Below are 25,807 nucleotides of genomic sequence, written 5' to 3'. Positions count from 1 at the left end.
TCTTTTGCATTTTCATCACAATGCGTCTTATACAAGTTTGACGAATTCAAAGTCAGGATTTGAATGGATCACTTTATTCAACCTATCTCCAGTTGCCGCAGCTACTTCTTCGTGCAATGATTGCAGACACTCAATAACTTGTAACGACTGCCTGCTGAAATAACAAAGATGTGTGGTGAGTGAGAGTTCCGGGTAGGAAGTTCCAGGATAACAATGGAAGAGGTTCAGTGCAAAACCAAGGTTTGTAAGCTGCTATCTCAGTAACGCGGCGTCACAGAAGTGTGATTCAAGTTTTGTTTTGTTCATCTAACGTAGACGAACAAATGAGCCGTCAATGAGTAATACACAATGTAAGGTTCAATTTATAGCAATGTATAACTGGGGCACCTTATTCCTAAGAATTACAGAGAACAACGTGGGGACTTCCGGCTTAAGGTCAATGTTTACTCAAGCAACAAATAAGAAAGAGCTTGGTTAATTGGATTATAGGACCTCTTCCGTATGTACTAACTTCGGCTGTAACATAGGATTCCAGAAATTCATTCACTCCGTCTGTCAGTAATAAACATACTGTATAATGTAGAAAAGCGGTCCCAAATTCTGTAAACCAACATTCATAAAAAGCACTATAATGCAAGTTAACATTATATATGTGCCGACGTCTGAAGAAAAGTCATATTGAGCAATATTAAAGGTCTAAATATTCGCTATCAAATCCGAACTCTTCAAGATATACATTATGCTTGAATTTTCTCCTAAAAAGGCCAAAACATGCAAACATGCAGGGAAAAAGAACACTTATTTGAAATCGTTAAGCCATAAAACGAATATTTGCGAAGTTTGAGAAGTGTAATCAGCTTATTTAAAAACATGCATTTGCATGGAAGTCTGGGTTTAGTAGGCCTAACTAGCAACAGCCAACTTATTTGACATTTACAAAGAGAAATGTGTATACGATGGAAGGAAACCATTAAGCCTTCTTATGTTTTACATCATAACAGTCCATGAGAACAATGCTATCTATTGACCATAAAAGGATGAGTGTGATGTATGCTGTTCTTACCAAGCAGCCAATTTTGGGAAGAAAAAAAAAACACTTTCAAAAAGAGGCAAGAGATGAGAAAAGGAAGGAAAATGAATGGTGTCAAAATGAAGATGAAGATACAAAAGTGTTTACAGTGGATCTACACTCCATGAAACTGTATCCTAACCTAAAGGCTAGTGTATTGTATTATAAGACAAAGCTATAAGTACACAATTACACCATTTATGACTTATTTTCCAGCCATTTTACTTTTCACTGATGGACCGCGTGTAAAGGTGAACTTCTTGCATCAAATTTTGCTTCTTGATTGACTACTTGAATAAAAATTGTATGGATGCCACAAAAAGTAATAACTTGGAACAACAGCTGTGGACTTAAAAACACTGTGCTTGCAAATGCCTTACTCGAGCTCAGCACAAGTATTTGGTTAAAGGACACACTCAAATGGAAATAGATTCTGTCCATGCTGTGACCGCGAACTCAAGCTAAGGAATAGATACATACACCTTCCACAGATTATACAGCTGTGACAAAAGAGGTCTGAAGGAAGCCTTCCACTTTTGAAGCAAACTTTCTTTAGTATGATTTCTTTCTGAATTACACAAATCCAGAGCTTCAAAGAGAATCAATGCAACCTGGATGTCACGTGTATCAGATCCCACTGTCAGAGACTTGAAGGTTCTAAATTAAAGTCCCTAAGGAATCATACACTATAAGCTTCATTTGTCTGATCAAATTTGCAATCTGCCACAATGGCCAAAGAAAATTACCTGTAAATTATATTACAAACAAATGTATGAGAGCAGATTGAAAATCCAGACTGAAACATCAATCTTCCACAGCTTAACCCTAGAACGGTCGGGCTGGGTCTGTGGGACCCAGTAGTACGCATTTTCGTAATAGCTACAAGGTCGCAGCACCTACAGGTTTGGAGTGCCCTATAGCTTCCTGAAACATTCTTCAGAATGCGCTGCAGCAGTAAACCGGAAGCTTCATCAACGAGTCTTTGTCTATAACCGTCGCAAAGTAGTCATGGGTCTCTCAAACCCGGCCCGACCGTTTATGTAACGTTTGTTTTCCAACATACTAGTGGATTTTGCGTGTGATATATTAGTTCCTTTTAGGTTTTGCGGAGTGTACATTGTATAATTATTGAACAGACAATAGAAATCATTATACAGTAGAAAATTTAACAATGGCATCACGAGCAACTGTGTCTAGGCAGGAAATAGAGAGGATTTTATGTGACGAAGACAGTGAATTTGATGATTCTGATGCTGACCCAGATTTCGTGATGAACAGTGAACATGATTCTAATAGTGAATTAAGTGACGGTATTGGGGAAGAAACAGATAATATCGACATTCCAAACATCCGCGAAGCCACTATTTCCAACAACAGTGCTTATAATGCTCCAGGCACAAGCTGCAGGTACGTTCCAGATGAGGGTAATCCCTGTCGTTATTTTGTTGGTAAAGACAATAAGACTAAATGGAAGAAAGACAAATTCCCACAAAATGTCCGCACACGAAGCCACGATTTAGTTTCCACTCATTTACCAGGACCTGTAAGGGATGCTATGAATGTGCACACTCCATTAGAATCGTGGTCAGTATTTTTCAATGAACCTCTTATAGACTTGGTAGTTGGTGCAACTAATATATTTATACGATCTGTTACATCTAACTACAAGAGTGACCCAACAATGTGCAGAGAAACTACAAACAAAGAGATCATGGCTTATTTTGGTCTCTTATATCTTGCTGGCACATTACATGGAAGTAAAATGAATATTGAGGACTTTTGGGATACAGACGGAACAGGAATTGAAATATTTAGAGCTGGTATGTCTCTGAAAAGGTTCAGGTTTCTTACACGTGTTATTCGCTTTGATGATATCCATTCACGGAATGAAAGGAAGTGTAAAGATAATTTAGCAGCACTTAGGGAGCTATTGGACCTCTTTGTACTGAACTGTAAGAAGTATTACTCACTTTCAGAATTTGTTACTATCGATGAAATGCTAGTACCATTTCGAGGGTGGTGCCGATTTCGGATGTATATCCCCTCTAAGCCATCAAAATATGGTATAAAAGTCTTCTTGATGGCTTGTGCTAAGAGCTATTACGTTAAAAACTTAGAAGTTTATGCTGGAACTCAACCAGAAGGCCCATTTCGTGTTAGTAATAAGCCTGACGACGTTGTCTTACGACTAGTGGAACCAATAAAAGACAGTGGTCCAAATGTAACAGTAGATAATTGGTTCACCTCTTACAGCCTTACGAAGAAACTTCTAACAGAAAACAAACTTACGCTTGTTGGTACTTTGAGGAAAAACAAGTGTGAAATACCACGGGAATTCCTTGCAAAGAAATCAAAAGAACAATATCCAAGTATGTTTGGATTTCAGGAGGAGGTTACTATGGTGTCGTATGTGCCAAAACGTAACAAATGTGTAATTCTACTTTCCTCTATGCATCACACGGCAGAAATTGATGAAGAAAATGGTGTCAAAAGGAAGCCAAAAGTCATCACTTGCTACAATGACACCAAGGGTGGCGTTGATGTAGTGGACGCTATGAGTGCAGAATATACAGTTGCTAGAGGAACAAGGCGCTGGCCATTAAGTTTATTCTTTGCTGTACTGAATATTGCTGCCCTAAATGCATATGTTACGCTAAAATCCAACCTTGTGGTTATGAAAAGGCGTATGTTCCTCAAGGAGCTTGCAAAATCACTTGTGCAACCGTACATGGCAGAGCGAGCACACCAAAGTTTTCTGCCTCGAGATATTCGACTTCTGGCTGCGAGACTTTCGGGGGCAGCTATTGAAAATAGAGAATTGCCGGAGCCTGGAAAAAGAGGTAGATGTCATATGTGTAAGGACAACAAGACAAAATACTTCTGCAAGATCTGCAAAGTTTGAGTTTGCCTGACACATGCGGAAATGTTGTGTGTAAACTGCGTTAACAATTGAGGAACTTCACCCGAGTGTAATTGGTTAAAATATTGAACCTAAGCCACTTTTTCTTAGGCATTTGGATAACAAATACGTTCATTTGCATAAAACAGTATTATCAAACTGACATATCAAGTGGACTTTATTTGTCGCGATTTTTTTATAAACATTACTTTTTCCAGCTAAAATTTTAAGCTTATCTTCCTTTTAAGTTCTTTTTATCAATAAAACAATGCAAAAATATAAAATTGAGTTAAAGTTATTGAGAACATTCTATAATAATATTCAATGTATTATATTGTAAAAATATAATAATTCTAAAAAGTTTTATAGACGTTTAGGTTTTGGGTCTACCAGATCCAGCCCGACCTTTCTTGTTACATTTTCCACCCGACCGTTCTAGGGTTAAGAAAGTTTTGTTTAAAGATGTTCTATGACAATTTACTGCATTAGACTGGAGGAAGATACATCAAGGTAAAGGAAGAAGAAACTGACACTTATATCAGATCAATTTTAACTCCTCATATTATGTACTGGTACTAATTTTCCATATTCGTAAACAAATATTTTTTTAAAGCGATTCTTCTGCTTTTGGTGAAAATTAAATTTCTATAAAGTATTTCATAATTCTTCATTCTAAACCTCTTCACTCCATCTTTAACAAAATGATTTGCCATGACACCTTGCAATTTCTTTCCTTTGAAATACCTATTTATTTTTTCATAAAATGCATTACAATATAATTAAAGGCCATAAAAATTGCAAGTTTTAGAAAACTGACTTTTTTTGGAGCCTAAAAACTTTCTTAAGTCATGAATTTTAGCCCAACAAGGTGAATATGACATTGTTACTGCAACTAACCTATCATGGTACTTACCAGGGAATTAACAATGAGAGTAGCGATATCAGTACATCTTGAAATTAAATTACAGGTATTAGGTCCTACTAAAATTTGCATAGCTGTATCCGTTAAGTTGATGATGCCACTACTGCCATGTGAGACCATCTAAGTGTCACACAATTCAGTGTCCAGAACCATTAAGTGTACCTAACTAGGAGCGACTTTTTTCAAAGTTGCAATTTAACTGAGTGATGTCTCCCATGTACCTCAACCCTAGAGAATGCCTAGACACGACAAGCAACATATATACCACCTACACTGTTGGCAGGTACGCATATTATCGGCACATTTTATCTTGGTGCATTTGTATACGGGGGTGAGGAGTAAGGAGGGAGCTGTCCCAGTTCCAGTAGTGCTGCCAACTGAATGAAAATTAAATCTTAATTGAATCGAGAATATGATCGATTGATATGACGTTTCTAAACCGTTATTATCTTAAGCCAATAACTGTGTCACATACACATTATATAACATTTCTCGATGAGAATCTTGTTCCTGGCATAAATTCTATAGTTTGGTTTTGCTATGTAAACAACAACAGTACTAGTACGTAAAGTGTACGCCAGATGTCACACAACGATTCATAGTTTGTGTTTCAAAGGTTCCCAGTACGAATCTCGAAGATTGCCGAGGTCGACCGATTCAGCACTAGGGTGTAAATGCACCAAGATAAAGTGTGCCGATAATACACTCCCCTGGAGTTCACAGCTTGAGAGCATGCAGTAGTGACCCCAAGCTGAGTCTAGCTTTGCTTCCAATCACTTGAACAAGGCTCGATGTTTTATTTTTTACCATATGACTTTCTTTCATCAACCCCTGTTCTTTCCCACACGAGCAGCAGGTCTACTAGATTCATACCAAGCCTAGGGAGCCCCTAATTTCAATACTGATACCCACTTTTTCTTTTACTGATACCCTCATTCCTTGAGTATTTCTTCCTATTTTTTGAATGATTAGTGTTATAAGTGGATAATTATCTCGATAGGTTTCTCCTAAAAATAATGATAAATACTGATAGAATAATGAGATGAAGTGATAAGTGTAAACATTTAAACCAGATAAAACATTTGCCAAAATCACAAAATTCTCCATTTCTCAATATTGTCCACACTGGACTTAATTGTGTGGGTTATATTTAACAGCTCAGTCAAATTAATATTACCTTCATATTGAAATGAATTCACCAAACGTCGGAGTGCTAAAAAGGAAAGTAGAAAATACTATATCATAGCAATTATTGGAAATGTTCCCAGTGTGATTCTCCTCAGACAGGCAAATTTATCCTTTAATTTTTTAATTTTCTTTTTTTGCCATCTGCTTTACGTCGCACCGATACAGATAGGTCTTATAGCGACGATGGGATAGAAAAGGCCTAGAGATGGGAAGAAAGCGGCCGTGGCCTTAACTAAGGTACAACCCCAGCATTTGCCTAGTGTGAAATGGGAAACGACAGGAAAATACATTCAGGGCTGCCGACAGTGGGGTTTGAACCCACTATCTCCCGGATGCAGCTCGCAGCTGCGCGACCCTAACCGCATGGCCAACTCGCCCGGTATGTATCCTTTCAAGAAACAATATAGGATATTAGAAGTAAAATGAAACATGGATTTCATTGTTTTGATACTGTCCTATATCAGTTAACGGATTAAAAGAAATAATTTTAAGTTACAAAAAAAAAATTCCTTACACAATGACAGAAGACCTATAGGGCCTATGTTAGATATGGAAACAAGTTAGACTCTAAATGGAAATTTAAGGAGAAATTCATTAGTTAAATCTTGTCGAGGAGCTAGTACCCCAAATTGAAGCTTTTTACAATGATGATGCATGCAGATGCAAAGATGATACTGGAGCAGTATGTAGGAACTAAGTAACTTAGTTGTAGAAATGAGCTAGGAAGAAAACGATAGTGGTGTGCTGAATACAGATATGACCTGGTAAGGAATTTAAAAGATCATCAAAGATGCATCCGAAGTAAGACTGAAATGAAGCATTGCCTATGAGATATACAAGGCTGGAACATCATCATCATCTGGAGTTTCCAGCTGTTGGCCGGGTCTGCTTGGAACATAAGCCGCTCCATCTCCTCTTGTCTTCCCACCACTTTTCCCTAGTCACTCTTGCCCAGTCTTCTCCTCTTCTCTGTACACACTCTTCCACTCCTTTTATCCACCTGTGTCTTGGTCTTCCTCTTGGCCATTTACCTGTTATCTCCATTTCGTGCATCCTCCTCGGTATCCTTTCCTCTGCCATTCTCTTCATGTGACCATACCATCTAAGGCTAGACGCCTTTATCCTATTCTGTAGTGGCTCTTCTTTTACTATATCTTGAACCTTCTCATTTCTCATCTTATCCCATCTTGTCACTCCTATCCTGCTTCTCAGAAATTTCATTTCACTTGCCTGTATTCTATTCACGGTTCTCTGCCTCATTACCCAAGTCTCAGCTGCATAATTCAGAATAGGTATATAGTACATCCTGCATCCTGTATATCACCCTTTTGCTTCTCTGAGGGACATCCTTGCTCCAAACCAGGCTTCTGACACTTTTCAGGAATGCTCCTGCTTGTCTTCCACGCTCGATTATTTCCTTATAATTTCTTCCACTTTCCTCTATGATACTTCCTAAGTACTTGAAACTCTTTACCTTCCTAAGCTGTTCCCCTCCAAGCTCTATCCCTCTCGTAGGTCTCTCCTTCATAGTTACTAATTTATCGCTGAAGATGGCCCGACCGTGTTCACGGTTCGACCGCTAGATGTCAGGTTTCAGTTCTGTTCTTGGCGGATTTTAACATTGTGATCAGCAGAGTAATTGTGATGCTGTGTTGATCTTGTGCAATTTATTGGGAGTATTGTTTCTGACTGCGGCGGTCAATGAAGGTGAGAGGATGGTGCACTGTTGCGTACCGCTATGTACTTCGGATACTGCTAAAAAGCAAGAAAATGTAATGTTCTATAGTTTCCCTTCGGAGTGCAGTTTAAGAAAGAAGAGCAGGCAACCTATTTCCAGACAAGGTGATAAAGTAGGATCTCCCCGAGTACCTAACGATTCGTCCTGAGCATGTAGCTTGCATTTTAATACATCAGATTTCAGTGTAAGCACATCAATCAAACAAATTCTTCTCAAATGATATCCTTCTGTTTTAAGTGTGTATTCTGTTCACAAACAAGAAAGTGCCAAACACAGAAAGGATCCAGCTACCAGAAATGACGTATTGGCATCAAAATTTAGTAAAATTTTCGATTTAGATAACAACGAACATGTTATATCTTCAGCCAATAACTGTTCTATGTCAGCCACAAAGGAAGAAGTAGAAGGAATACAAGTCTTGTTTCCGTGTCAAAGAAAGGCTAGGAGTAGCTCTGTTAAATCTAAATATCTACCGATGAGAAAATCAAATATCAAATTAAGGAAAACAATCTTTAGGCCCTAAATTGATAAGTAGGATATGGGTAATGAAATCAGAATGTTTTTTAAGGTATCTGAACTTCACCAAAAAGTAAACCAAATACAAAAGAATGGTAAAATTGATTATTTACGAACTTGTCTCCCTGGCAATGATAGCTATTCGGTAAGAGTGGCTGAGGAGCATAAACAATGTGAAACCTGCCTACAAGCACTATCATCAGCCACCAGTGATAGTCTTCTAACGCACATAATTAAAATGCGGTATCCATAAAGAAACCTTGTGTATTTCCTAAGAAATATTTTAAAATTCATGTGTTCCGCTTTGCATTATTTGGGAAAAATCAAATCTCGTAAACAAGCTAATTTTCTATGTTGTGCCCAAATTCCTGCAATGCTTTCACTGTGTTGGCTGTTGTGACAAGGAAAGACTGATTCTGGACAATCACGCCAAGGAAATTTCCGAAAACCCTGAATCGCAAAGTGCTGAAATTGTGATAGCTTCCTGCAGTTCAGGTAATCTAATCTTACCTATACATCACACTATATATACCATAGTGGTATGGTATGAAATGGTCTTTGTGAACATTAATGCTGCTCATAAATCTATTTTAATTTATCCCAAAGTTTTCATGAATTATTTCGTGTTAGCATAGTGTAAGAAACACGCTGTGGAAAGTGATACAAATGCTCTTGGTCTACTTTTCATTTCATACCTGTTTAGTGTCTTCTGAAATTACTAGTTTTAATGAATTGTTAGTTTTTTTGTATTTGAACATGTGGCAATGAGCAGGTGAGACAGCTCAGTAAAGAGAACTCTAGTGACAGTAGTCGGAAGCATCTCTGTGCCAAGTCTAGTATGCTTTATTTCCTGGCTTTTAATATCTCGTAAGCAATGAATGAAGATAGCAATTCGGCTGCCTTCTGCATGTGCCGGTATCTTTCCTCATTCTTTGTGAGACAAAAGTTATAGGAATATATTAACACTTCAAAGTACTTAAACACTAAATAAGCAGTGTAAATTTGAGTAGGCTACTAAGCCTGCAGCAAATCTCTCTATTCAGTTCTGTCCTCAGTAGACAACAGAGCAGGAATGTTTCAATAAACGCTCCCGATAAAATTTATATAATTCTTTACAACCACATTCAATTATTTTAGTGCTTATGTTTTCCACTGAGAACACACAATGGATAATAATTTTGACAGACGAGAAGGTATGGTCGAGGACAGTATTCAGAAACAACTCACTGTTGTCCAAATGATCCTGATTCTAGAAGTTTCAGGCGTTTCTTCAGCTGGGATGTTCGAGAGGAGCGATGTAAATACTTTCGTTTTCCCTTGCATTCATACGTCCAGTGACCGTATTCCAAGCATTTCTGGCAACGGACACCTTGCGGATATGCAGCACTGCGAATTGCAAAAACATTTTTTGTTTATTTGTAGGTACGTTTTCATGGTAGTAGTTTCACTGTACGTGAATGTAAAACTAGGTTAAGATATACTGTATACACATTTATGACGTAAATTTGGCTATAAGTATATTGTACTTACTTCTTCTTAACTAATGTATTGCTGCTGCCGACTGTCATTCTGACCGGTTTGTTTACTATTTGTTATATCACACATACACAATCAAAATAATACCCGGTTACACCTGACGAAACCGTCAAAGAAAAAAGACTATCTATTTAGTTACCCCAGTTGCCACACCAGGGAGTTATTGAAATCGATGGGTACCCTATCTTAAGCAAAGAGGATAGATCTTAATAGTTCTCTCAACTCCTTGACTCACGCTTAACCAGCTTGTCAGTTTTCGAGTATTCGCTGTTTTTGATGGCAAACGTCGTGAAATTACCAATTGAAATGTCCATAATCAACAAGCGGAAATATGTTTTTCATATGACGTATTAAAAATTACTAGTCTTAACATATGGTTTGTATTTGTGAGCAATACAGGTTTCTTTATTTGTTTTGGATTATATATTTGTGTGAAGAAATGTAATCATGTAGAAGTTACTCCCTGTTAAGATCTGTTTTAATAATATGGTGTTTACATTGTTTCATTCCTGAAATGCCAATGTGGTTCTGTATTTTCTCATAGAAGTGTTTTGTTATGGAGGGAGGATGGTGTCTACGAGAGGAGTGAAATTTAAATTCTCCGAAGGAGAAAAGGTTCTGTGTTATGAACCTGATCCTACGAAAGCGAAAGTGCTGTATGATTCTAAGGTAAGATGTGTTATAATGAAAGAATTTTGAATTTGCAAAGTATGAGTTGATTTATTGCATTTGAAGTTAAAATGTTCAAGCTTGCTCAATGGTAAACAGCACGTTCGGCGATTGTCATTTGTTGGTTACTTGTCCCTACGCCCTTCATGATGGTAGCCGGGCACTGTAGTTGATCGCTATGTGTGTGCGTTTGTTGTCATTAAATTGATGATTTACAGCTCTTTTTATTAATGAAAAATTTGCGTCGTTTCATAGAATTAAACTCAGTGAAATACAACTACACTTCCTGACTTAATTAACAGGAAGTTATTTTGTTGTTAGAAGGGGGTGGGGCTAAGAGGGCAGTCTGCAAAACTTGCGTGCATAGGCGAACCGACCGACAGGGAGTGCTGTTTTCAGATGACGTTTACGTATTGATTTGGTCCTGTAACTGGAAGATCACGATCATACACTGTGTAAGTGTTAACTTATAACTGTAAACAGTGATAGATTTGGTATCGACTATATTTGTATTTTCATCTTTACATGTTAGTGTTATTGCTTACAACATGCATCAATGCATGTTTATACTGCCGGACCTATCTGACCTTTCTATCTGTTTCACCAGAATTTGATGTTTCATGGTGTTGAAGAGCATGTTATTAACTCTTTATTTTATAAAATAGATGAGTATTTTTGTGATACGGTTGTCAGATGAAGATGTCTTGAATATTAAAGTAGAATTGCTGGATGATTGTATATTAATTTCAATTTGTATTTACAAACTTAGCATGAGTGATGTCATCAACTTTTATTGAAGTATTATCTCTGTTTATTTACAGGTGCTAGAAGTGATTGTGAATAAGGATCAGAGAGGACGGAAAGCTGTAGAATATTTGATTCACTTTCAGGTGTGTAGTAATTATACAGCACTAATAATATAAATATTGGTAAGAAAGAATAATTTCATCCTAATGTGAAAACAAAGTTTTGTCTTGATTAAAGAAGAGGGTTAATATTATTTTCTTAGTCATTGATTTATCATTTAGGTAAGATAATCATTTAGTTCGGGCGTATGCACCTGTAAGTTGATATTTATATTAGGTAGTTTGTTTATAGGGGCTTGAATACTAACCAGTCTATATTTCTATATAGGCCTATTGCATAAGAATTTGGTTCTAGTCTTGATGGTTGGTATACATTTCAGTTGACTGTAATATGACATCAAAATATTGCATCTTAATACTTCATATTATGCAGTCAAGAAATTTGTCTTTGAGCACTTGTTTAGGTGCTCATCATCTTTACTGAGGATTGAGGAATCATGCTCTAATGTACTGGTAGTCTGTAGATATATTTAAGAGTGCTTAGATGTGAGGGAAATTTTCCAAAGCCTCTTGGTGGCAAGTTCCAGTTTTTAGTTAGGTAGGCCTACAGACTGATGTGAAAATAGGAATCACCGATAACCATCTTCGGGCCTGCCATTGGTAGAATTCAGGTCAACCGTCTATCAAACGCAAGTTTACAGCTACACTATCTGTACTGGTAAATTATTATTATTGTAATATCCTACAAGTGGTGGGGAGGGGTGTGATTAGCTCTCTGTCACTCACTTTCCACTCAGACGTCTGAGGTTTGAATTCCAGCAGATCCTAGGGTGGAATTTTCACTGAAGAATTATGTAATAATTTATTGCAGCCAATGGCCATACACACAATTATACACAACGATTAGGTTACGTAGGTAATAAAATTCCATAGGTAACAATGTACACTGTCAGATAGTCATTGTCAGGTACACACTAGCAGTCATAGTGGGGATCGACATCCGTTCCGTTTGTGGGACCTCTTATAAAACTCCTTTGGAGCTCCTTTAGGTTAAATCCTCTCTTAGGTTGCGTAGCATTACACATAGCGCGGGTAGGCCCATTGGTTGTTCTGTTTACGGGAGTGCGTTTAAGCAGTCGTTTTTCTTAGGGGCATATTGATATTCATAATGATAAAAGGCTGTTCCAATGTCTCACCTGTGGGGTGGCTTTTATGGGGCGAGAGAGATAGATGGCCTAAGTGCGTTTGCTGATCATACTGGGAGACGACTATTCTAGCTTCAGCACGTAAGCAAGTCCGTACAGTGGTGTTCGTTTGTTAATGTGTTCCATCTGTGAGAGGACATTTAGGCTGACCTCTGCCTCAGACACATACAGTAACTCACAGTCGTGAGAGGCCATATGCTTGTCTAATTTGCGACACTGTATTGAGATCGCATATTACAGGGCACAGTGATGTAGAGTCGTCTGACTGTCTAATTTGCAACACTGTGTTGAATATGCCTCGTCCGTTGTAAGTGCATGCGATTCCTCTTTACCAGTCTTTACCGAGTGCGGTAATGGATATTGTTCCTGAGGTGCAGTTGATGAGGTGGTACCTGGGGCATTTTCCACCACAGAGCCGGCAGGTACATTCTTCGTCTGGTTCGTGGTATCTGGCGGTTTGGCATACCTTAATCAGATCAAAAATTAGATGTATGGCTTTTCAGGCGTTTGCTCTATTAACCAGCATTTCGTCTTAGGTCTGACACTAGACTCTTCAGAGTGGGATGTGTCAGACCCTACCCACTGATGCTGGGGTGTATTAATTCCCTCCATGGGAACTTAGAATTTCCATTTGGCATACCTTTCCGTGGAACCCGTGGATGCCGAATCGGGTGAAGGTGTGGCGTAGGTTGTAGCCCGGCCCCTTCCATTCGTCGTTTCTCATTGCCTCCATTTTATAGAATTCTTCCAGGATTTGCTGTGCTTTTCATCGTCTTCCTTCCAGGACTGCCGCGGATGCTTCCGTGTCGGGAAGATTGAAGGAGGTTTTTATGTCCTCTAGGAAGAACGGTTCATCCACCAGGGTGTACACCAGTCTGTTCATTGTATATTTTGATAGTTGGAGGATCCGCTTGAGGTATCTGGCTTTGATATTTTCAATCCTTTTTAGATTCGCTGTGGTTAGTTTGTGCCAGATTAACTGTATACCGTATGTTGCCACCGGGGCAACTTTGAGTTTGAACAATGCCACGGTTGTTTTCACCGATAGATTCTGGGGCTTGGGGATTTCGAACATTGCTCTAGTTGCTGCTATCGCTCTTTCTTTGACGTGTAGTGTGTAAGTTGCTCCTGTGGTCTGTAGCGTGATACCTAGGTACTTGAATGACGGTACTGTTTCAAGCTGGTCCCCGCCGTTTGAGAAAACGTAGTCTTTTGCCAGTCTTTCTCCTCTTCTAAATTTCATCACTTTTGTTTTTTCACTGTTGATACTTGAGTTTTTGTCTGCCCATTCTTGTAGGTTATTGAATGCCTTCTGCATTCCGGTGGCGTTTCTTGATAGCAGAGCCATGTCGTCGGCATACATTATAAGGCTGACCCCTGCTAGCTCTGTTGCATTTGCGATGTCGGCTGTCATCAGGTTGAACAATACCGGGCTCATTGGGTCTCCTTGGAGTACCCCTTTGGTCTGCGTTATAGGTGCTGAGATTGTTGTCCCATCGTGGATTTTCACGTAGTTTACGTTAAGTATAACTTTTATGATTTCCAGTTCATGCTGCAAGTTGGTTAGTGTTGCTTCCAGTTTTCCTATTAGTATCTTCCTGTCGATGCTGTCGAAGGCCTTTTGATAGTCGATGAATATAGTGTACAGTGGTGTGGATGGTTGTGCTAGTGCAGTGTCTATTTCGTTTGTTACTTTCCCAATGGCTTGTAGCGTTGATTTGCCGTCCATGAATCCGTACTGGTTGGGTGGTATCTCTTCCATTATTCTTCGACTGATGCGGGCTAAGATGGCCTTTGAGAACCTTTTGAAGATATTGCACTCCAGGGCGATTCCTCGGTATGAGCTGGGATCATCCCTGTTGCCTTTGCCTTTGTACAATGTGATTAGGTTGGCCTGTCTCCATATGTTCGGGATCCTCTTGCTTCTCAGGCATTCATTAAACAGTAGCGTCATTACACTTACAATGTCCGCTGCCGTGGCCTTGATGTGCTCGTTGTACACTCCGTCCGGGCTTGCTGCCTTTTTGTCCTTGGATTCTTGGATAATTCTCCATATTTCATCGGTTGTGAGTGGTTGAAGTGTATGTTCAGGTATGTCCCTTTTTACAAATTCATTCGAAGGTGTGTTCCCAAGCAGTTCTCGGAAGTGTTCCGTCCACTGCTGCGGGCTTATTGTAGAGGTTTTCTGTGTTGACTTGCCTGCTTTCAGGATTCGGTGGGGGTTTTACTCTGCTTCCTCGATCAGCTTTTCCTCTTCTAGTAGTTTGTGGTCTTTCTTTTTCATTCTTAGTGTTTCTTTGTACGCTTTCCTCGCCTCGGCGTATTTTTGTTGGTGGTATTGGCTGCTACTGGATCTGGGTTTGTGGAGGTATTCCAAAGTTTCCTGTCTTGCAATGTAGCATTCTTTGTTGAACCATTTCTTGGCCGTTCTCTGGGTGTTTGGTTTAGTAGTTGAGGCCAGTAGAATTTCCTGCAGTTTTGCCGTGGCTTCTTCAAATTCTCCCAGTTTGATCATTGTCTTTATTTCCGGTATGGCTCTTTTGTTTACCTCCCGTAGGTTCATGTCTAGTCTTCTCGGGAATCTTGTTGGTAATTCCGGAACTTCCATGGGTGCGTCTAAACCTATGCAAAGGGACGTCTTGACTGGTAGGTGTTTCCTAATTGGATTTTTGAGTGCGATCCTCTGCTTTACTTGGTCTATCCCTTGATTACTGAGGAACACCAGGTCATTTGTACTTTTGATACAGATGTTGATTCCCATAGGGAATCTGAAATATTTGTCCCGAATGAGTAAATTTATAATACCAATATAAATGGTCCGTTATTGGACATTATAAATTTTCCAGCGAACTCATTCGTGGTTGCCAGCGTTTCACCCCAGTGTTCTAGGTTGGGCTCATCAGTTGGTACCTAGCACACCTACCAAGACGCTGGCTAGTGCATACTGCGGAGGCCACTGCGTAGGCTACTTAGAGCCACCGGCAGTGCCAATGCACTATGAGAAACTTTGTCTCATTACAAAAAATTGATGCCTGCTTGGCCATCAGATGATACAGATGTTGATTCCCATAGGGAATCTGAAATATTTGTCCCGAATGAGTAAATTTATAATACCATTATAAATGGTCCGTTATTGGACATTATACATTTTCCAGCGAACTCATTCCTGGTTGCCAGCGTTTCGCCCCCGTGTGCTAGGTTGGGCTCATCAGTTGGTACCTAGCACACCTACCAAGTAGCCTACACAGTGGCCTCCACGGTATGCACTAGCCAGTGCTAGGTATCAACTGATGAGCCCAACCTAGCACACGGGGGCAAAACGCTGGCAACCAGGAATGAGTTCGCTGGGAAATTTATAATGTCCAATAATGGACCATTTATATTGGTATTATAAATGTACTCATTCGGGACAAATATTTGAGATTCCCTATGGGAATCAACATCTGTATCATCTGATGGCCAAGCAGGCATCAATTTTTTGTAATGAGACAAAGTTTCTCATAGTGCATTGGCACTGCCGGTGGCTCTAAGTAGCCTACTCAGTGGCCTCCACGGTATGCACTAGCCAGCGTCTTGGTAGGTGTGCTAGGTACCTACTGATGAGCCCAACCTAGCACTCGGGGGCGAAAAGCTGGCAACCAGGAATGAGTTCGCTGGAAAATTTATAATGTCCAATAACGGACCATTTATATTGGTACATTTGTACTTTTGCCGTTATGTCCTATGTATGTATACTCGTCTCCTGTGTTCACTAGTCTCAGCCCATTGTCTATTAGGAAGTATATAACATTGTCAGTTTTGATGCTTCTTTTGTCAATCCGGCATTTGAAGTCCCCGGCCACAAGGAGGGGTTTATTGTCGTTGAATGCTTCGATGGCTCCTCCTAAGCTGTCAATAATGGTTTCTGCATCGATATTTGGATTGAAATAGGCTATTATTATGTTGATGATTTGGGTAGATAGTGACATTGTGAATTGTGATTTGAAAACTACTCATGTTGGTTGCAAATGAGGTTTGACGTAGCAGCTGACCCCCCCTTCGGGGCGTCCTCTTCTTCCTTGTTGTGCGATGGTATGGGTGCCGTAGAATCCCTGGATGTCAATTCCCTCTGTGGCGAGGGTCTCTGTAAATATTACGATGTCGTATGTGTCCCAATTTGTGATTGTATCTCTGAAGAGTAGCGTTCTGAGTCCTTCAACGTTCCATAGCATCGTTTGGATTGATGTGTACGTTCTGTCTCTGTTGGGTGCTGCGCGATTGGCGTTGTCGAGTGTTGAGCTGGTGTTGACTGTCGGGTTGGTTGGATCACTGTTAGAACTTGTAGGGGCGAAAAGTTAACCTCTCGGGCCAGAACGATGGGTCCTCCATGGTTTCCTTTTCGGAAAATGGGACTGCCAGCCTGAAGGCTTTGTTCTGTCCTTTGGAGTTTAAGGGCGTGATTTCCCGAACTTCCTTTATGCCGTTTTCTGCGAAGTGGCTCTTTATGCCTTCCTCTGTAGTGGTGGGGTCTAGTCTTCCAACGTAGAACCATGCTAGTTTTTCGGCGGCTCTCAGGTTGCTAGTTCCTTTTCCTGTTCCTATACCGTAATGGTTACGTTTGTGCCCAGTGCGGGTACCCTGTGTGTCCGTGGCTGCTCGTAGCATGCTGCTGGTTTGCTCCCTAACAGTGTGGTTTTGGCTTTGGGTCACGCTATGGGCATGGTTTTGTGTGTTTCTCGCCTCTTGTGTATGGTTTTGAGTTATTCCTAAGTACGTTTGCTTGCTGGCACTTGTGGATTCCTTGCCTATTGATGTTTGCTGGGTCATAGTAGATTTCAGCTGGTCCATCATTATTTCAGATTGTTTCACTTGCACTTCTAGCATGAGTGCTAGTTTGCTTAGCAGTGATTCGCTGAGGTTGTCGACTGTTGATTCAATTTCATTTACGTCATTCTGTAATTTGGAGCACATTTCTTTATTTTCCAGGACAGCGCGTCTTGTTACGTCTTCTTCTGGTGGCGCTATGTTAATGCCATATGCGACAAATTGATGTCTACAGTTGGGACAGAGCCAGAAGAAATTGTTCTTTTTCGATTTTAACACGTTATGTGCCGATATGGAGACGCCTGCGCACTCTATGTGATATATGGTCGTGCAGTTTCCATCGCACAAGATTGCCTGTTCTTCATCTTTGATTGTCTTTTTGCAGTCGTTGCAGTTGTTTTTGCCTGGTGCCATGGTGTGTATGTTGCCTTTGTATATTCTTCGTGATTTAATCCTGGTTCGCGTTGACACATAATTCTATTTTTCTTTTCTGGTGTGCGGTTTGTGTGTTTGTTACTTGACCTCGCTTGACATGAATTTTGTGCGTTTCCCTTCTGGTGTGCGTTTTGTTACTTAACCTCACTAATCGAGTCCGATCCACATCCCAGTTTTGACATGAAGTTTTTATCTTTGCGCACTAATATATGTTATTACTGAATTGTAGGTTTGTAGTACATGACTTCTTACTTACTTTGGGCTATTTCGTGACTACTGGATTGGTCCTTTTCTCTTTCTGTCTTACTTCGTTCTCTCCCTTCTTCGTTTGCACGTCCGCACGAGCTTGAAACCCCACTGAAGAATTATGTGATGTTAAAAACAACTCGCCTTAAAATCGTCTTAGCCAAAACCGGAAATGAGCCAGATATAATTGGGATAAGCTGTTGAAGGTTTTATTTCCTACATCAGTTTTTAGTATGAAGATTGTAAATAAAATAGTGGAAATACTGATGTTTACTATGGCCAACAACAAAATTACATTACATCCATTCATTATAATCACTGGTGAAGTTCCGGGCTTTCTGTCAAATGTGTGTCAGCCGTGGGATGCCGTCAGCTAGGTGGATTTGAATTATCTCAGTGATGGTGCACTCTACTTCTTGGAACTCTTATGGAATATCAGGAAACCTGATGCCTTGGAAAGAGGTTCTCTTAACTAAGGGACCAATCGCTCACAATGACTCATATTAGGGTCATATGAAGGACTAGCTGATGTACCGTGCTTCGGTACGGAATTCTCAGACTGACTGTCTTTGTGGTTGTCTAACCGAAGTCATCATAGGTCATTAAAATAAACATTCGTAGGAAAGTAGGGATTAAAAGCAATGTTATCATATAAAATACTCGATCAAAGGAAAAACAGCACATTTTCTCACTTTTAACGAACAGTACTACGGTGCCGATATAACAGTTCAAAGTCCCAGTGCTGGAATGACCAGGCCGCAGACAACCGTGAACACTCCTCTGCCCTTATTCCGTTAAATATGCACACTGCTCATTCCATTCATTGCCACAGAGTAGGGATTGAACAGCTCAATGCTATGATGAACCAGTGTGTTACGTACCAGCAGTATCAGAAAATTTATGGACCACAGGAATGGCACGCTAAAGAAGAAAGTTATCTTACACCCTAGCTACTTCCCACCAATATTCAGGCAGGCTGTTATACTCGGTACGACCAGGCGAGTTGGCCGTGCACTAAGGGGCGCGCAGCTGTGAGCTTGCATCCGGGAAATAGTGGATTTGAACCCCACTCTCGGCAATCCTGAAGATGGATTTCCGTGGTTTCCCATTTTCACACCAGACAAATGCAGGGGCTAAACGTTAATCAAGGCCACGGTCGCTTCCTTCCCACTCCCAGCCCATTTCTATGTCATCGTCTTCATGAGAACTATCTGTGTCGGTGCGATGTAAAGCAGATTAAAAAAACTCGGTACGGAACTGTAATCCTGTCTATCGGAAATGAGTGGGAACGGAAGACACAAAGCATATCACAACAAACAGTGGTCAATGGCATGTAATTGTTGATCAATTTTATGAGCTTTCTATATTGTAGGCCTTCACATTTAGTTTTCTTTCGACTCGATATTAGGGCGTCTTATAAAATTATTTATAGTGTAGATTGTAGTTCCTTATTCCCCAAATTTACATACCGATTTTTATTAAATTTTGTTCTCCCATTTTCTCGTGACTCGGCGCTGATATCGACAAGCAACAAAAATCCAAATTCATGAATGTGTCTGTTATCAAAGCCGGTACGTTAAAAATGTATAAGACTTAAATAAAATGATCCAAAATTTAGTTCTATACTTTAGTTATGTAGTATTTATAGACAGGACCACTAATAACATAAATATTTAAGAATTAAATTCTAGGCCTTCCCGTGAACTACTATTTCACTCAGCGTAAATAAAATTATTTATAGCCCAGATTATAGCGACTTACTCCCCTAATTGCATACCAATTTTCATTAAGATAGGACCACTAACAACATACAAATTTGAGAATTAAATTTAAGGCCTTCCCCTAAACTACCATTTCACTCAGCATGAATAAAATTAGTTATATCCTAGATTACAGTGACTTACTCCCCGACTTCGCATACCAATTTTCTTTAAGATAGGACCACTAACAACAAATATTTTATAATTAAATTTTACACCTTCCCCTAAACTACCATTTCGTGCTTTTTACGCCTTCCCCTAAACTACCATTTCACTCAGTGTGAATAAAATTATTTATAGCCTAGATTGTAGCGACTTACTCCCCGACTTTGCATACCAATTGTCATTAAATTCTCTTTAGCTGTTTTCTAGTGATGCGTGTACATACATACAGACAGACAGAAATTACGGAAAATTAAAAAGTGCATTTCCTTGTTACTGTGAACACGGCCAATACAGAAATACCATCTTTTTAAATTCAGAGCAATGTACAGACAAAACTCTTATTTTATATATATAGATTGGAGAATTAAATTTTAGGCCTTCCCCTAAACTACCATTTTTCTCAGCGTGAATACAATTATGTACAGCCTATATTGTAGCGACTTATTTCCCATCTTTGTGTACCGATTTCCATTAAGATACGACCACTAATAATATAAATATTTGAAAATTAAATTTTAGGCATTCCCCTAAACTGCCATTTCACTCAGCGTGAATACAATTATTTATGGCCTAGATTATATCGACTTAATACCCCGACTTTGCATACCGATTTTCATTAAGACACGACCACTAATAACACAAATATTTGAGAATTAAATTTCAGGCCTTCCCCTAAACTACCATTTTGCTCAGTGTGAACAAAATAATTTATAGCCTAGATTGTAGTGGTTCATCGCCCGACTTTACATTCCGATTTTCATTCAATTCTCTCCAGCCGTTTTCTCGTGATGCGTGTACATGCATACAGACAGACAGAAATGACACCTCTGCCATTGTAGGCCACTATGAACATATCCCCCACCTACTGGGTATGCTGTCATTTTCTCTAAACGCAACAGTCTGAGTGCTACAGTTACTTTGATTGGAGCCTTTCATTCAGGCATATATTTACCCATGCCCATCTTTCGTCAGTGGCCACAATACGCTGCAGTAATACGTCCCCTTCATTACAGTATCTGTCATAGCATAGGGCTTACTGGTGTCATTTCTGTATATATGTGAGGTAGTGAGAAACTCAACCAGATGCCCAAACAAAACAGGGTAGCGTTCAGGAAAATAATTAGAGAGAAAGTTTTGTAAGCGGAACTGCGAATGGAACACATACAGTAGAATAGGAGATGCACATGAGGCAGACATATGCAGAACTGCAAATGAATGGAATCCGATATGGTAATTAGTCATTGCCACAGGTTTTACGTAAGCCTGGATGACATTCCTGTCTTTTTTGTCATAAGCTGCCTGTATTTTAACCCACGATTGCAGTTCTACTTCTGTAAATGTGTGTTAGAACAGTATAGAACATGTTGGGCTCTTCATCTGCTCACAGAGTTCTATATGATATATGTGGGATCCTTCTTGACTACTTTTAAATTCTCATTAATTAGGAATTCCACTGTTTTATCAAAGTATTCTTGCCTATTTATTAAAACTACCATGTTGCCTTTGTCCGCTTTAGTCACCATTATATTATTGAATTCTATTTTTTCATGAAGTTTTTCAACTTCCCCTATGAACCATGTGACCTTGCCACACTGGGGAGGCTTGCATGTCCCAGTGAAGTAGATAGCCGAGCCGCAGGTGCAACCAAATTGGATGGGTATCTGTCGAGAGACCAGGCTAACCAATGAGGGTAGCAGCCTTTCAAAAGTTGCAAGGGCGGCGGTCTGGGTGATTGACTGATATGGCCTTGTAATACCATATTTACTTGCGTAATTTCTCCCCCGCACACTATTTTTATTTTTTTCCAACCTCAAAAACGGGGAGGGAAAATTTTGCAAATCTAAATTAAAAATGTAAATAAAAATTCGAACATAATTACCTTACTTCAGGTACAACATTTATTTAGGCCTAAAATAGTACAAAATATCAAAAAAATGTATAACACAATTAATTTGAAAAAAACATGGAAGGCAATAATATGTGCCCTACCAATAATTATATGGAAACCGTTTTAATGTCACGCGAGAATTTGTTGAAGATAGGAGCCAGATACCTGAAATAAATTAGAATACTGTGTTTGGGCTAAATCTGTAAAATTGCCTACACTAATATGTATTTCACTTCAAAGACTTACCATGTCATTCATTGTCGCTTTCTTCAGTTGTTGTCTGCGATGAATCATTCCTATTCTGTTCCATCTCCCAGATGCAGTCATCTTCAGTTCCATCTAGTTCGTTGAAAATGCCATTTTCTTGAAACTTTTCACAATGTCGTCCAAAAATTAGTCCCCATGGACGAACAATCCACTCACATGTTAATTCTAGTCTTGATCTTCCCGGTAGGCATCAGAGTACCTTCCGCCATCCATTCAGAATATACCCGCCGCTCGTAGTCTTTGAATGGCTTCTTGACGCTTACGTAAAGAGGCTGCAAGGCTGATGTCAAGCCACCATGAATTATTGCAGCATCAATCTTCTGGTTGACCTTTTCTTGGAGAACATCAACAAGATGGCCACGGAAACTGTCCAAAACCAGGTGAGACCTGTGGTTTAAGAATTGGCCAGACTGTCTTCCCCGTACAACATGCAACCAATCCTTCATTAGATCTGCCATCATCCATCCTTTTTTCTGGGCATGAATGTGCACACGGCAAGAAATTTCCCTTTAGGAATTGTTTCTCGCTTGAAAATTACATGGGGAGGAAGTTTTTGCCCGTCCGCAGTAACAGCCAGCATAACTGCCCCAGTAGTCCTCAAAACTATGCTGGATGCTCCCTTTTCGGTAATTATAGTGTTTCTCAGTATATCAAAGAAAATCTGAGTTTTGATCTGCATTTCCAATTTGCGATAGCAGGTAATTGTACTTGTGCCGTTTCCTAATTGCTGGCATAGAGGTGTCCTTCTTCAAAGAGAATGTTCTTTTTCATGAACCGAAAAAGCCACCCTCTGCTTGGTTTAAAATGAGGAATTTTCAAGGTTTTTGCTACCTCTACAACTTTAAATGGAGCATCTCGTCAGAAACTGAGAAGCCATCATTTTCCATTTGATTTATGTAAGAAACAACTTCCTTTTCAATTTCTGGATGCTTCCCAGTATTTGGTCTCCAAAGTGATAAAGTTGTTTTCTTGGTATACTCTAATTCTTCTTTCTGCTTCTGCTACTAATGCATGCGTGATGGTGCTATGGAAAATTCACAAGATGCACGATTGCCGTTGTTTTTGGCAAATTCTATTACAGATAATTTAAATTGTGCGTCATTACTACCGTTTTTCTTTCCCATCACGTGACTAACAAACACTTCGCACAACAATTCAAACTTAAGAACACTGTTGAAAGCAATTACTGTATACGTGCGAGTCACAGCCGAAAACAAGGGTGAGTTATAGCTAGCAGTCACAGGTGTATTCTGGCCCCGTGCACTAGAACGTTGAGTAGTCGCTCACTTCCTCCTCTCCTGCATGGGAAACATGAACTGAAATTTCCAAACTAGTTCCCAATTTCTGTACATCGGCATGAATCACAAAGACAAGTCGGTGGTTCGCAACTAGTGGAAACCATAGATAAAAATTTTCATTCTAAAAATCAGGAAGGGAAAATTACATGAGTAAATATGGTAATACTCAACATGGATTAGCTGTGTTGATACTGCTACATGGCTGAAAGCAGCGAGAAACCACAGCCATAACTAAGTCCCAAGGACATGCAGCTCTTTCTGTATGAATGATGTACTGATGATGGCTTCCTTCCGGGTAAAATAGCCCCCATTTGGATCTCCAGGTGGGAAATACACGAGAGGGGCAATCATCAGGAAGATAGATATTGACATTCTGCGAGTCGAGCGTGGAATGTTAGAAGTTTGAATCGATGTGGTAGGTTAGAGAATCTGAAAAGGGAGATGGATAGACTAAAGTTAGATGTAGTTGGCAGGAAGAGCAGGATTTTTCATCACGTGATTACAGAATTATCAACACAAAATCAAACAAGTGACATGCAGTAGTAGGTTTAATAATGAATAAGAAAACGGGGCAGCGGGTAAGCTACTACGACCAGCATAGTAAAAGGATTATTTTTATCAAGAGAAACACCAAACCAATGCCCACCACAATAGTGCAGGGGCCTATTCCACGAACGAACTTTACAACTTTTCAACTTTTCACTTTTCAATTCTTGCAAAGTGCAAAGTCTTTCTGTTCCACCATGATCTATAGTAATTGCCACGTAAGGAAATACCCCAGAAAGTAAATATCGCCGCCCGATGCTCTTCTTTTCTCTTTTTTGTAATGGCTGATCACTGCTGCCAACCTGCCTGGTTACATATTAAAATCATCAGACATAACCATAACAAACTAACCTCAATGTAAACACCGATAATGAATGTTTCCCTACCCTAGTAAATGATAAAAGATAAGATGAAATAAATCAAGATAATTATGAATATCTCCTCAATGAGGAATTAAGGAAATAAACACACTTTCTCACTTAAATTATCTGTCTTTATTTTGATATACAGTAGGCGTACTATAACCATATTCTTGGAAAGAGGGGCGTGTTAAACGATGCAATTTATTTAATAAGTCTTTGCAGTGTGATTTTCGAAAGTTCCAGACATCCAATGACTTCCCTTCCTTTTGCGCGAATATTTCCTTCTCTCTTCAATACCGGGAACCAGTAAGGAGAGAGATTATTGGGCATATTTTCAGCCTGCAGGCTGGTTATATCCTCAAGCTTATCAGGAAACATATAGGAATACTAATGTGCCAAGCTCCGTGAACGGAATTTAGGTCAGCTTTCAAGTTCACTGCGGATTTGAAAATAATAATGTCATAAGTTCTACTGCCAAAATTTCGTCCCGCAAGAGTTATTTCATGTACCGGTAGATCTAGACATGAGACTGACGTATTTGAGCACTTTCATCATTTCACACAAACTATGTTATTAAATGCATTATCCGAATATGCCACAATCCTACTTACCTGGTATTAGCCAAATAGATTTACAATCCCACAGAAAAAGAAAATATGCTTTAAATATTCTCGCAAATGTATCACTAGTGACTTTAAAGCGATGCGGTGGCAACACGCACTTCACGCTAGAGCAGTGATTGAACGTTGCCAACGTGCCAGATTAACGGTAAATGTAAGACGTCGTATCGGCAAGTAGGGTCCCTAAACTGTATGGTTACCGACACTGAAAAAGACCCAACAGCAAGAAAAGTAACCATAAATCAATATCTTAATATTACAGGGGAGAAAGGGCAAGGTTGCACCCTTAGGGTACGTCCTTACACGGAGAGGACTATAGGTTGTACTTTTCAATTTCTTCGCAAAGTGAAAAGTCTTCGCGAATGAGTGATCCAATAGAGTTTATTCCATGAGTAAACTGTATAGGCCTAATACTCTATAATTTTAATGCTTTACTTTTCGCGACTAACTTGACGGTGTAATTGTGGTACCGTTTTAAGTTTTTATCATGGGAAAGAAAGGTTAGTATTACAAGAAGCTGGCTGTGCTGGAAGTTGTCAAGGAGAAATGTGACATCCTTTTTGACAACTTTAAAGATAACCTCTCAAATGATGACACACATCAATGATAACTAGAGTACCGTCAACCCATCCACACACAGAAGGAAATTCACCCTTCATTAGAAATCCTGTCACTATATTATGTGGATTATCAGGCCAACATACTGTTAGGAAATATTACATTTACTATGACATCTACAACTTTGGTACCGTAACAGTTCTGCAAATGAATTGATTTTGATGTCCCATGCATTGCTGCTACACCGTGCAGCACCATTTACTAATCAATGTAAGCATATACGGTAAGAATTTGTTCTTTTTCGTAAAGGA

At 39.5% G+C, this 25,807-nt stretch overlaps 2 protein-coding genes across 2 annotated transcripts in view; one reads left to right on the top strand and one right to left on the bottom strand.

Moving 5' to 3' along the window:
* LOC136866226 (zinc finger CCHC domain-containing protein 10) overlaps positions 1–9,999 on the bottom strand; it is a 160,997-nt gene extending 150,998 nt beyond the window's left edge. Inside the window, exons 1-2 of the mRNA XM_067143010.2 lie at positions 9,863–9,999; positions 9,560–9,718 (exon numbers count right to left, since the gene is read on the bottom strand). Of these exons, the coding sequence (XP_066999111.2) occupies positions 9,560–9,718; positions 9,863–9,900 (197 nt within the window). The 5' untranslated portion in view covers positions 9,901–9,999. The remainder of the gene's footprint in view (positions 1–9,559; positions 9,719–9,862) is intronic.
* A 131-nt stretch (positions 10,000–10,130) lies between these two features.
* msl-3 (male-specific lethal 3) overlaps positions 10,131–25,807 on the top strand; it is a 222,170-nt gene continuing 206,493 nt past the window's right edge. The window contains exons 1-3 of the mRNA XM_067143009.2: positions 10,131–10,244; positions 10,413–10,537; positions 11,359–11,427. Coding sequence (XP_066999110.2) covers positions 10,436–10,537; positions 11,359–11,427 — 171 coding nt within the window. The 5' untranslated portion in view covers positions 10,131–10,244; positions 10,413–10,435. The remainder of the gene's footprint in view (positions 10,245–10,412; positions 10,538–11,358; positions 11,428–25,807) is intronic.

Source organism: Anabrus simplex, chromosome 3 (assembly GCF_040414725.1).
Source record: "Anabrus simplex isolate iqAnaSimp1 chromosome 3, ASM4041472v1, whole genome shotgun sequence".
Taxonomy (NCBI): Eukaryota; Metazoa; Arthropoda; class Insecta; order Orthoptera; family Tettigoniidae; genus Anabrus; species Anabrus simplex.
Note: the sequence above shows the minus strand (reverse complement) of the source record. Positions and strands in the feature narration are given on the sequence as shown.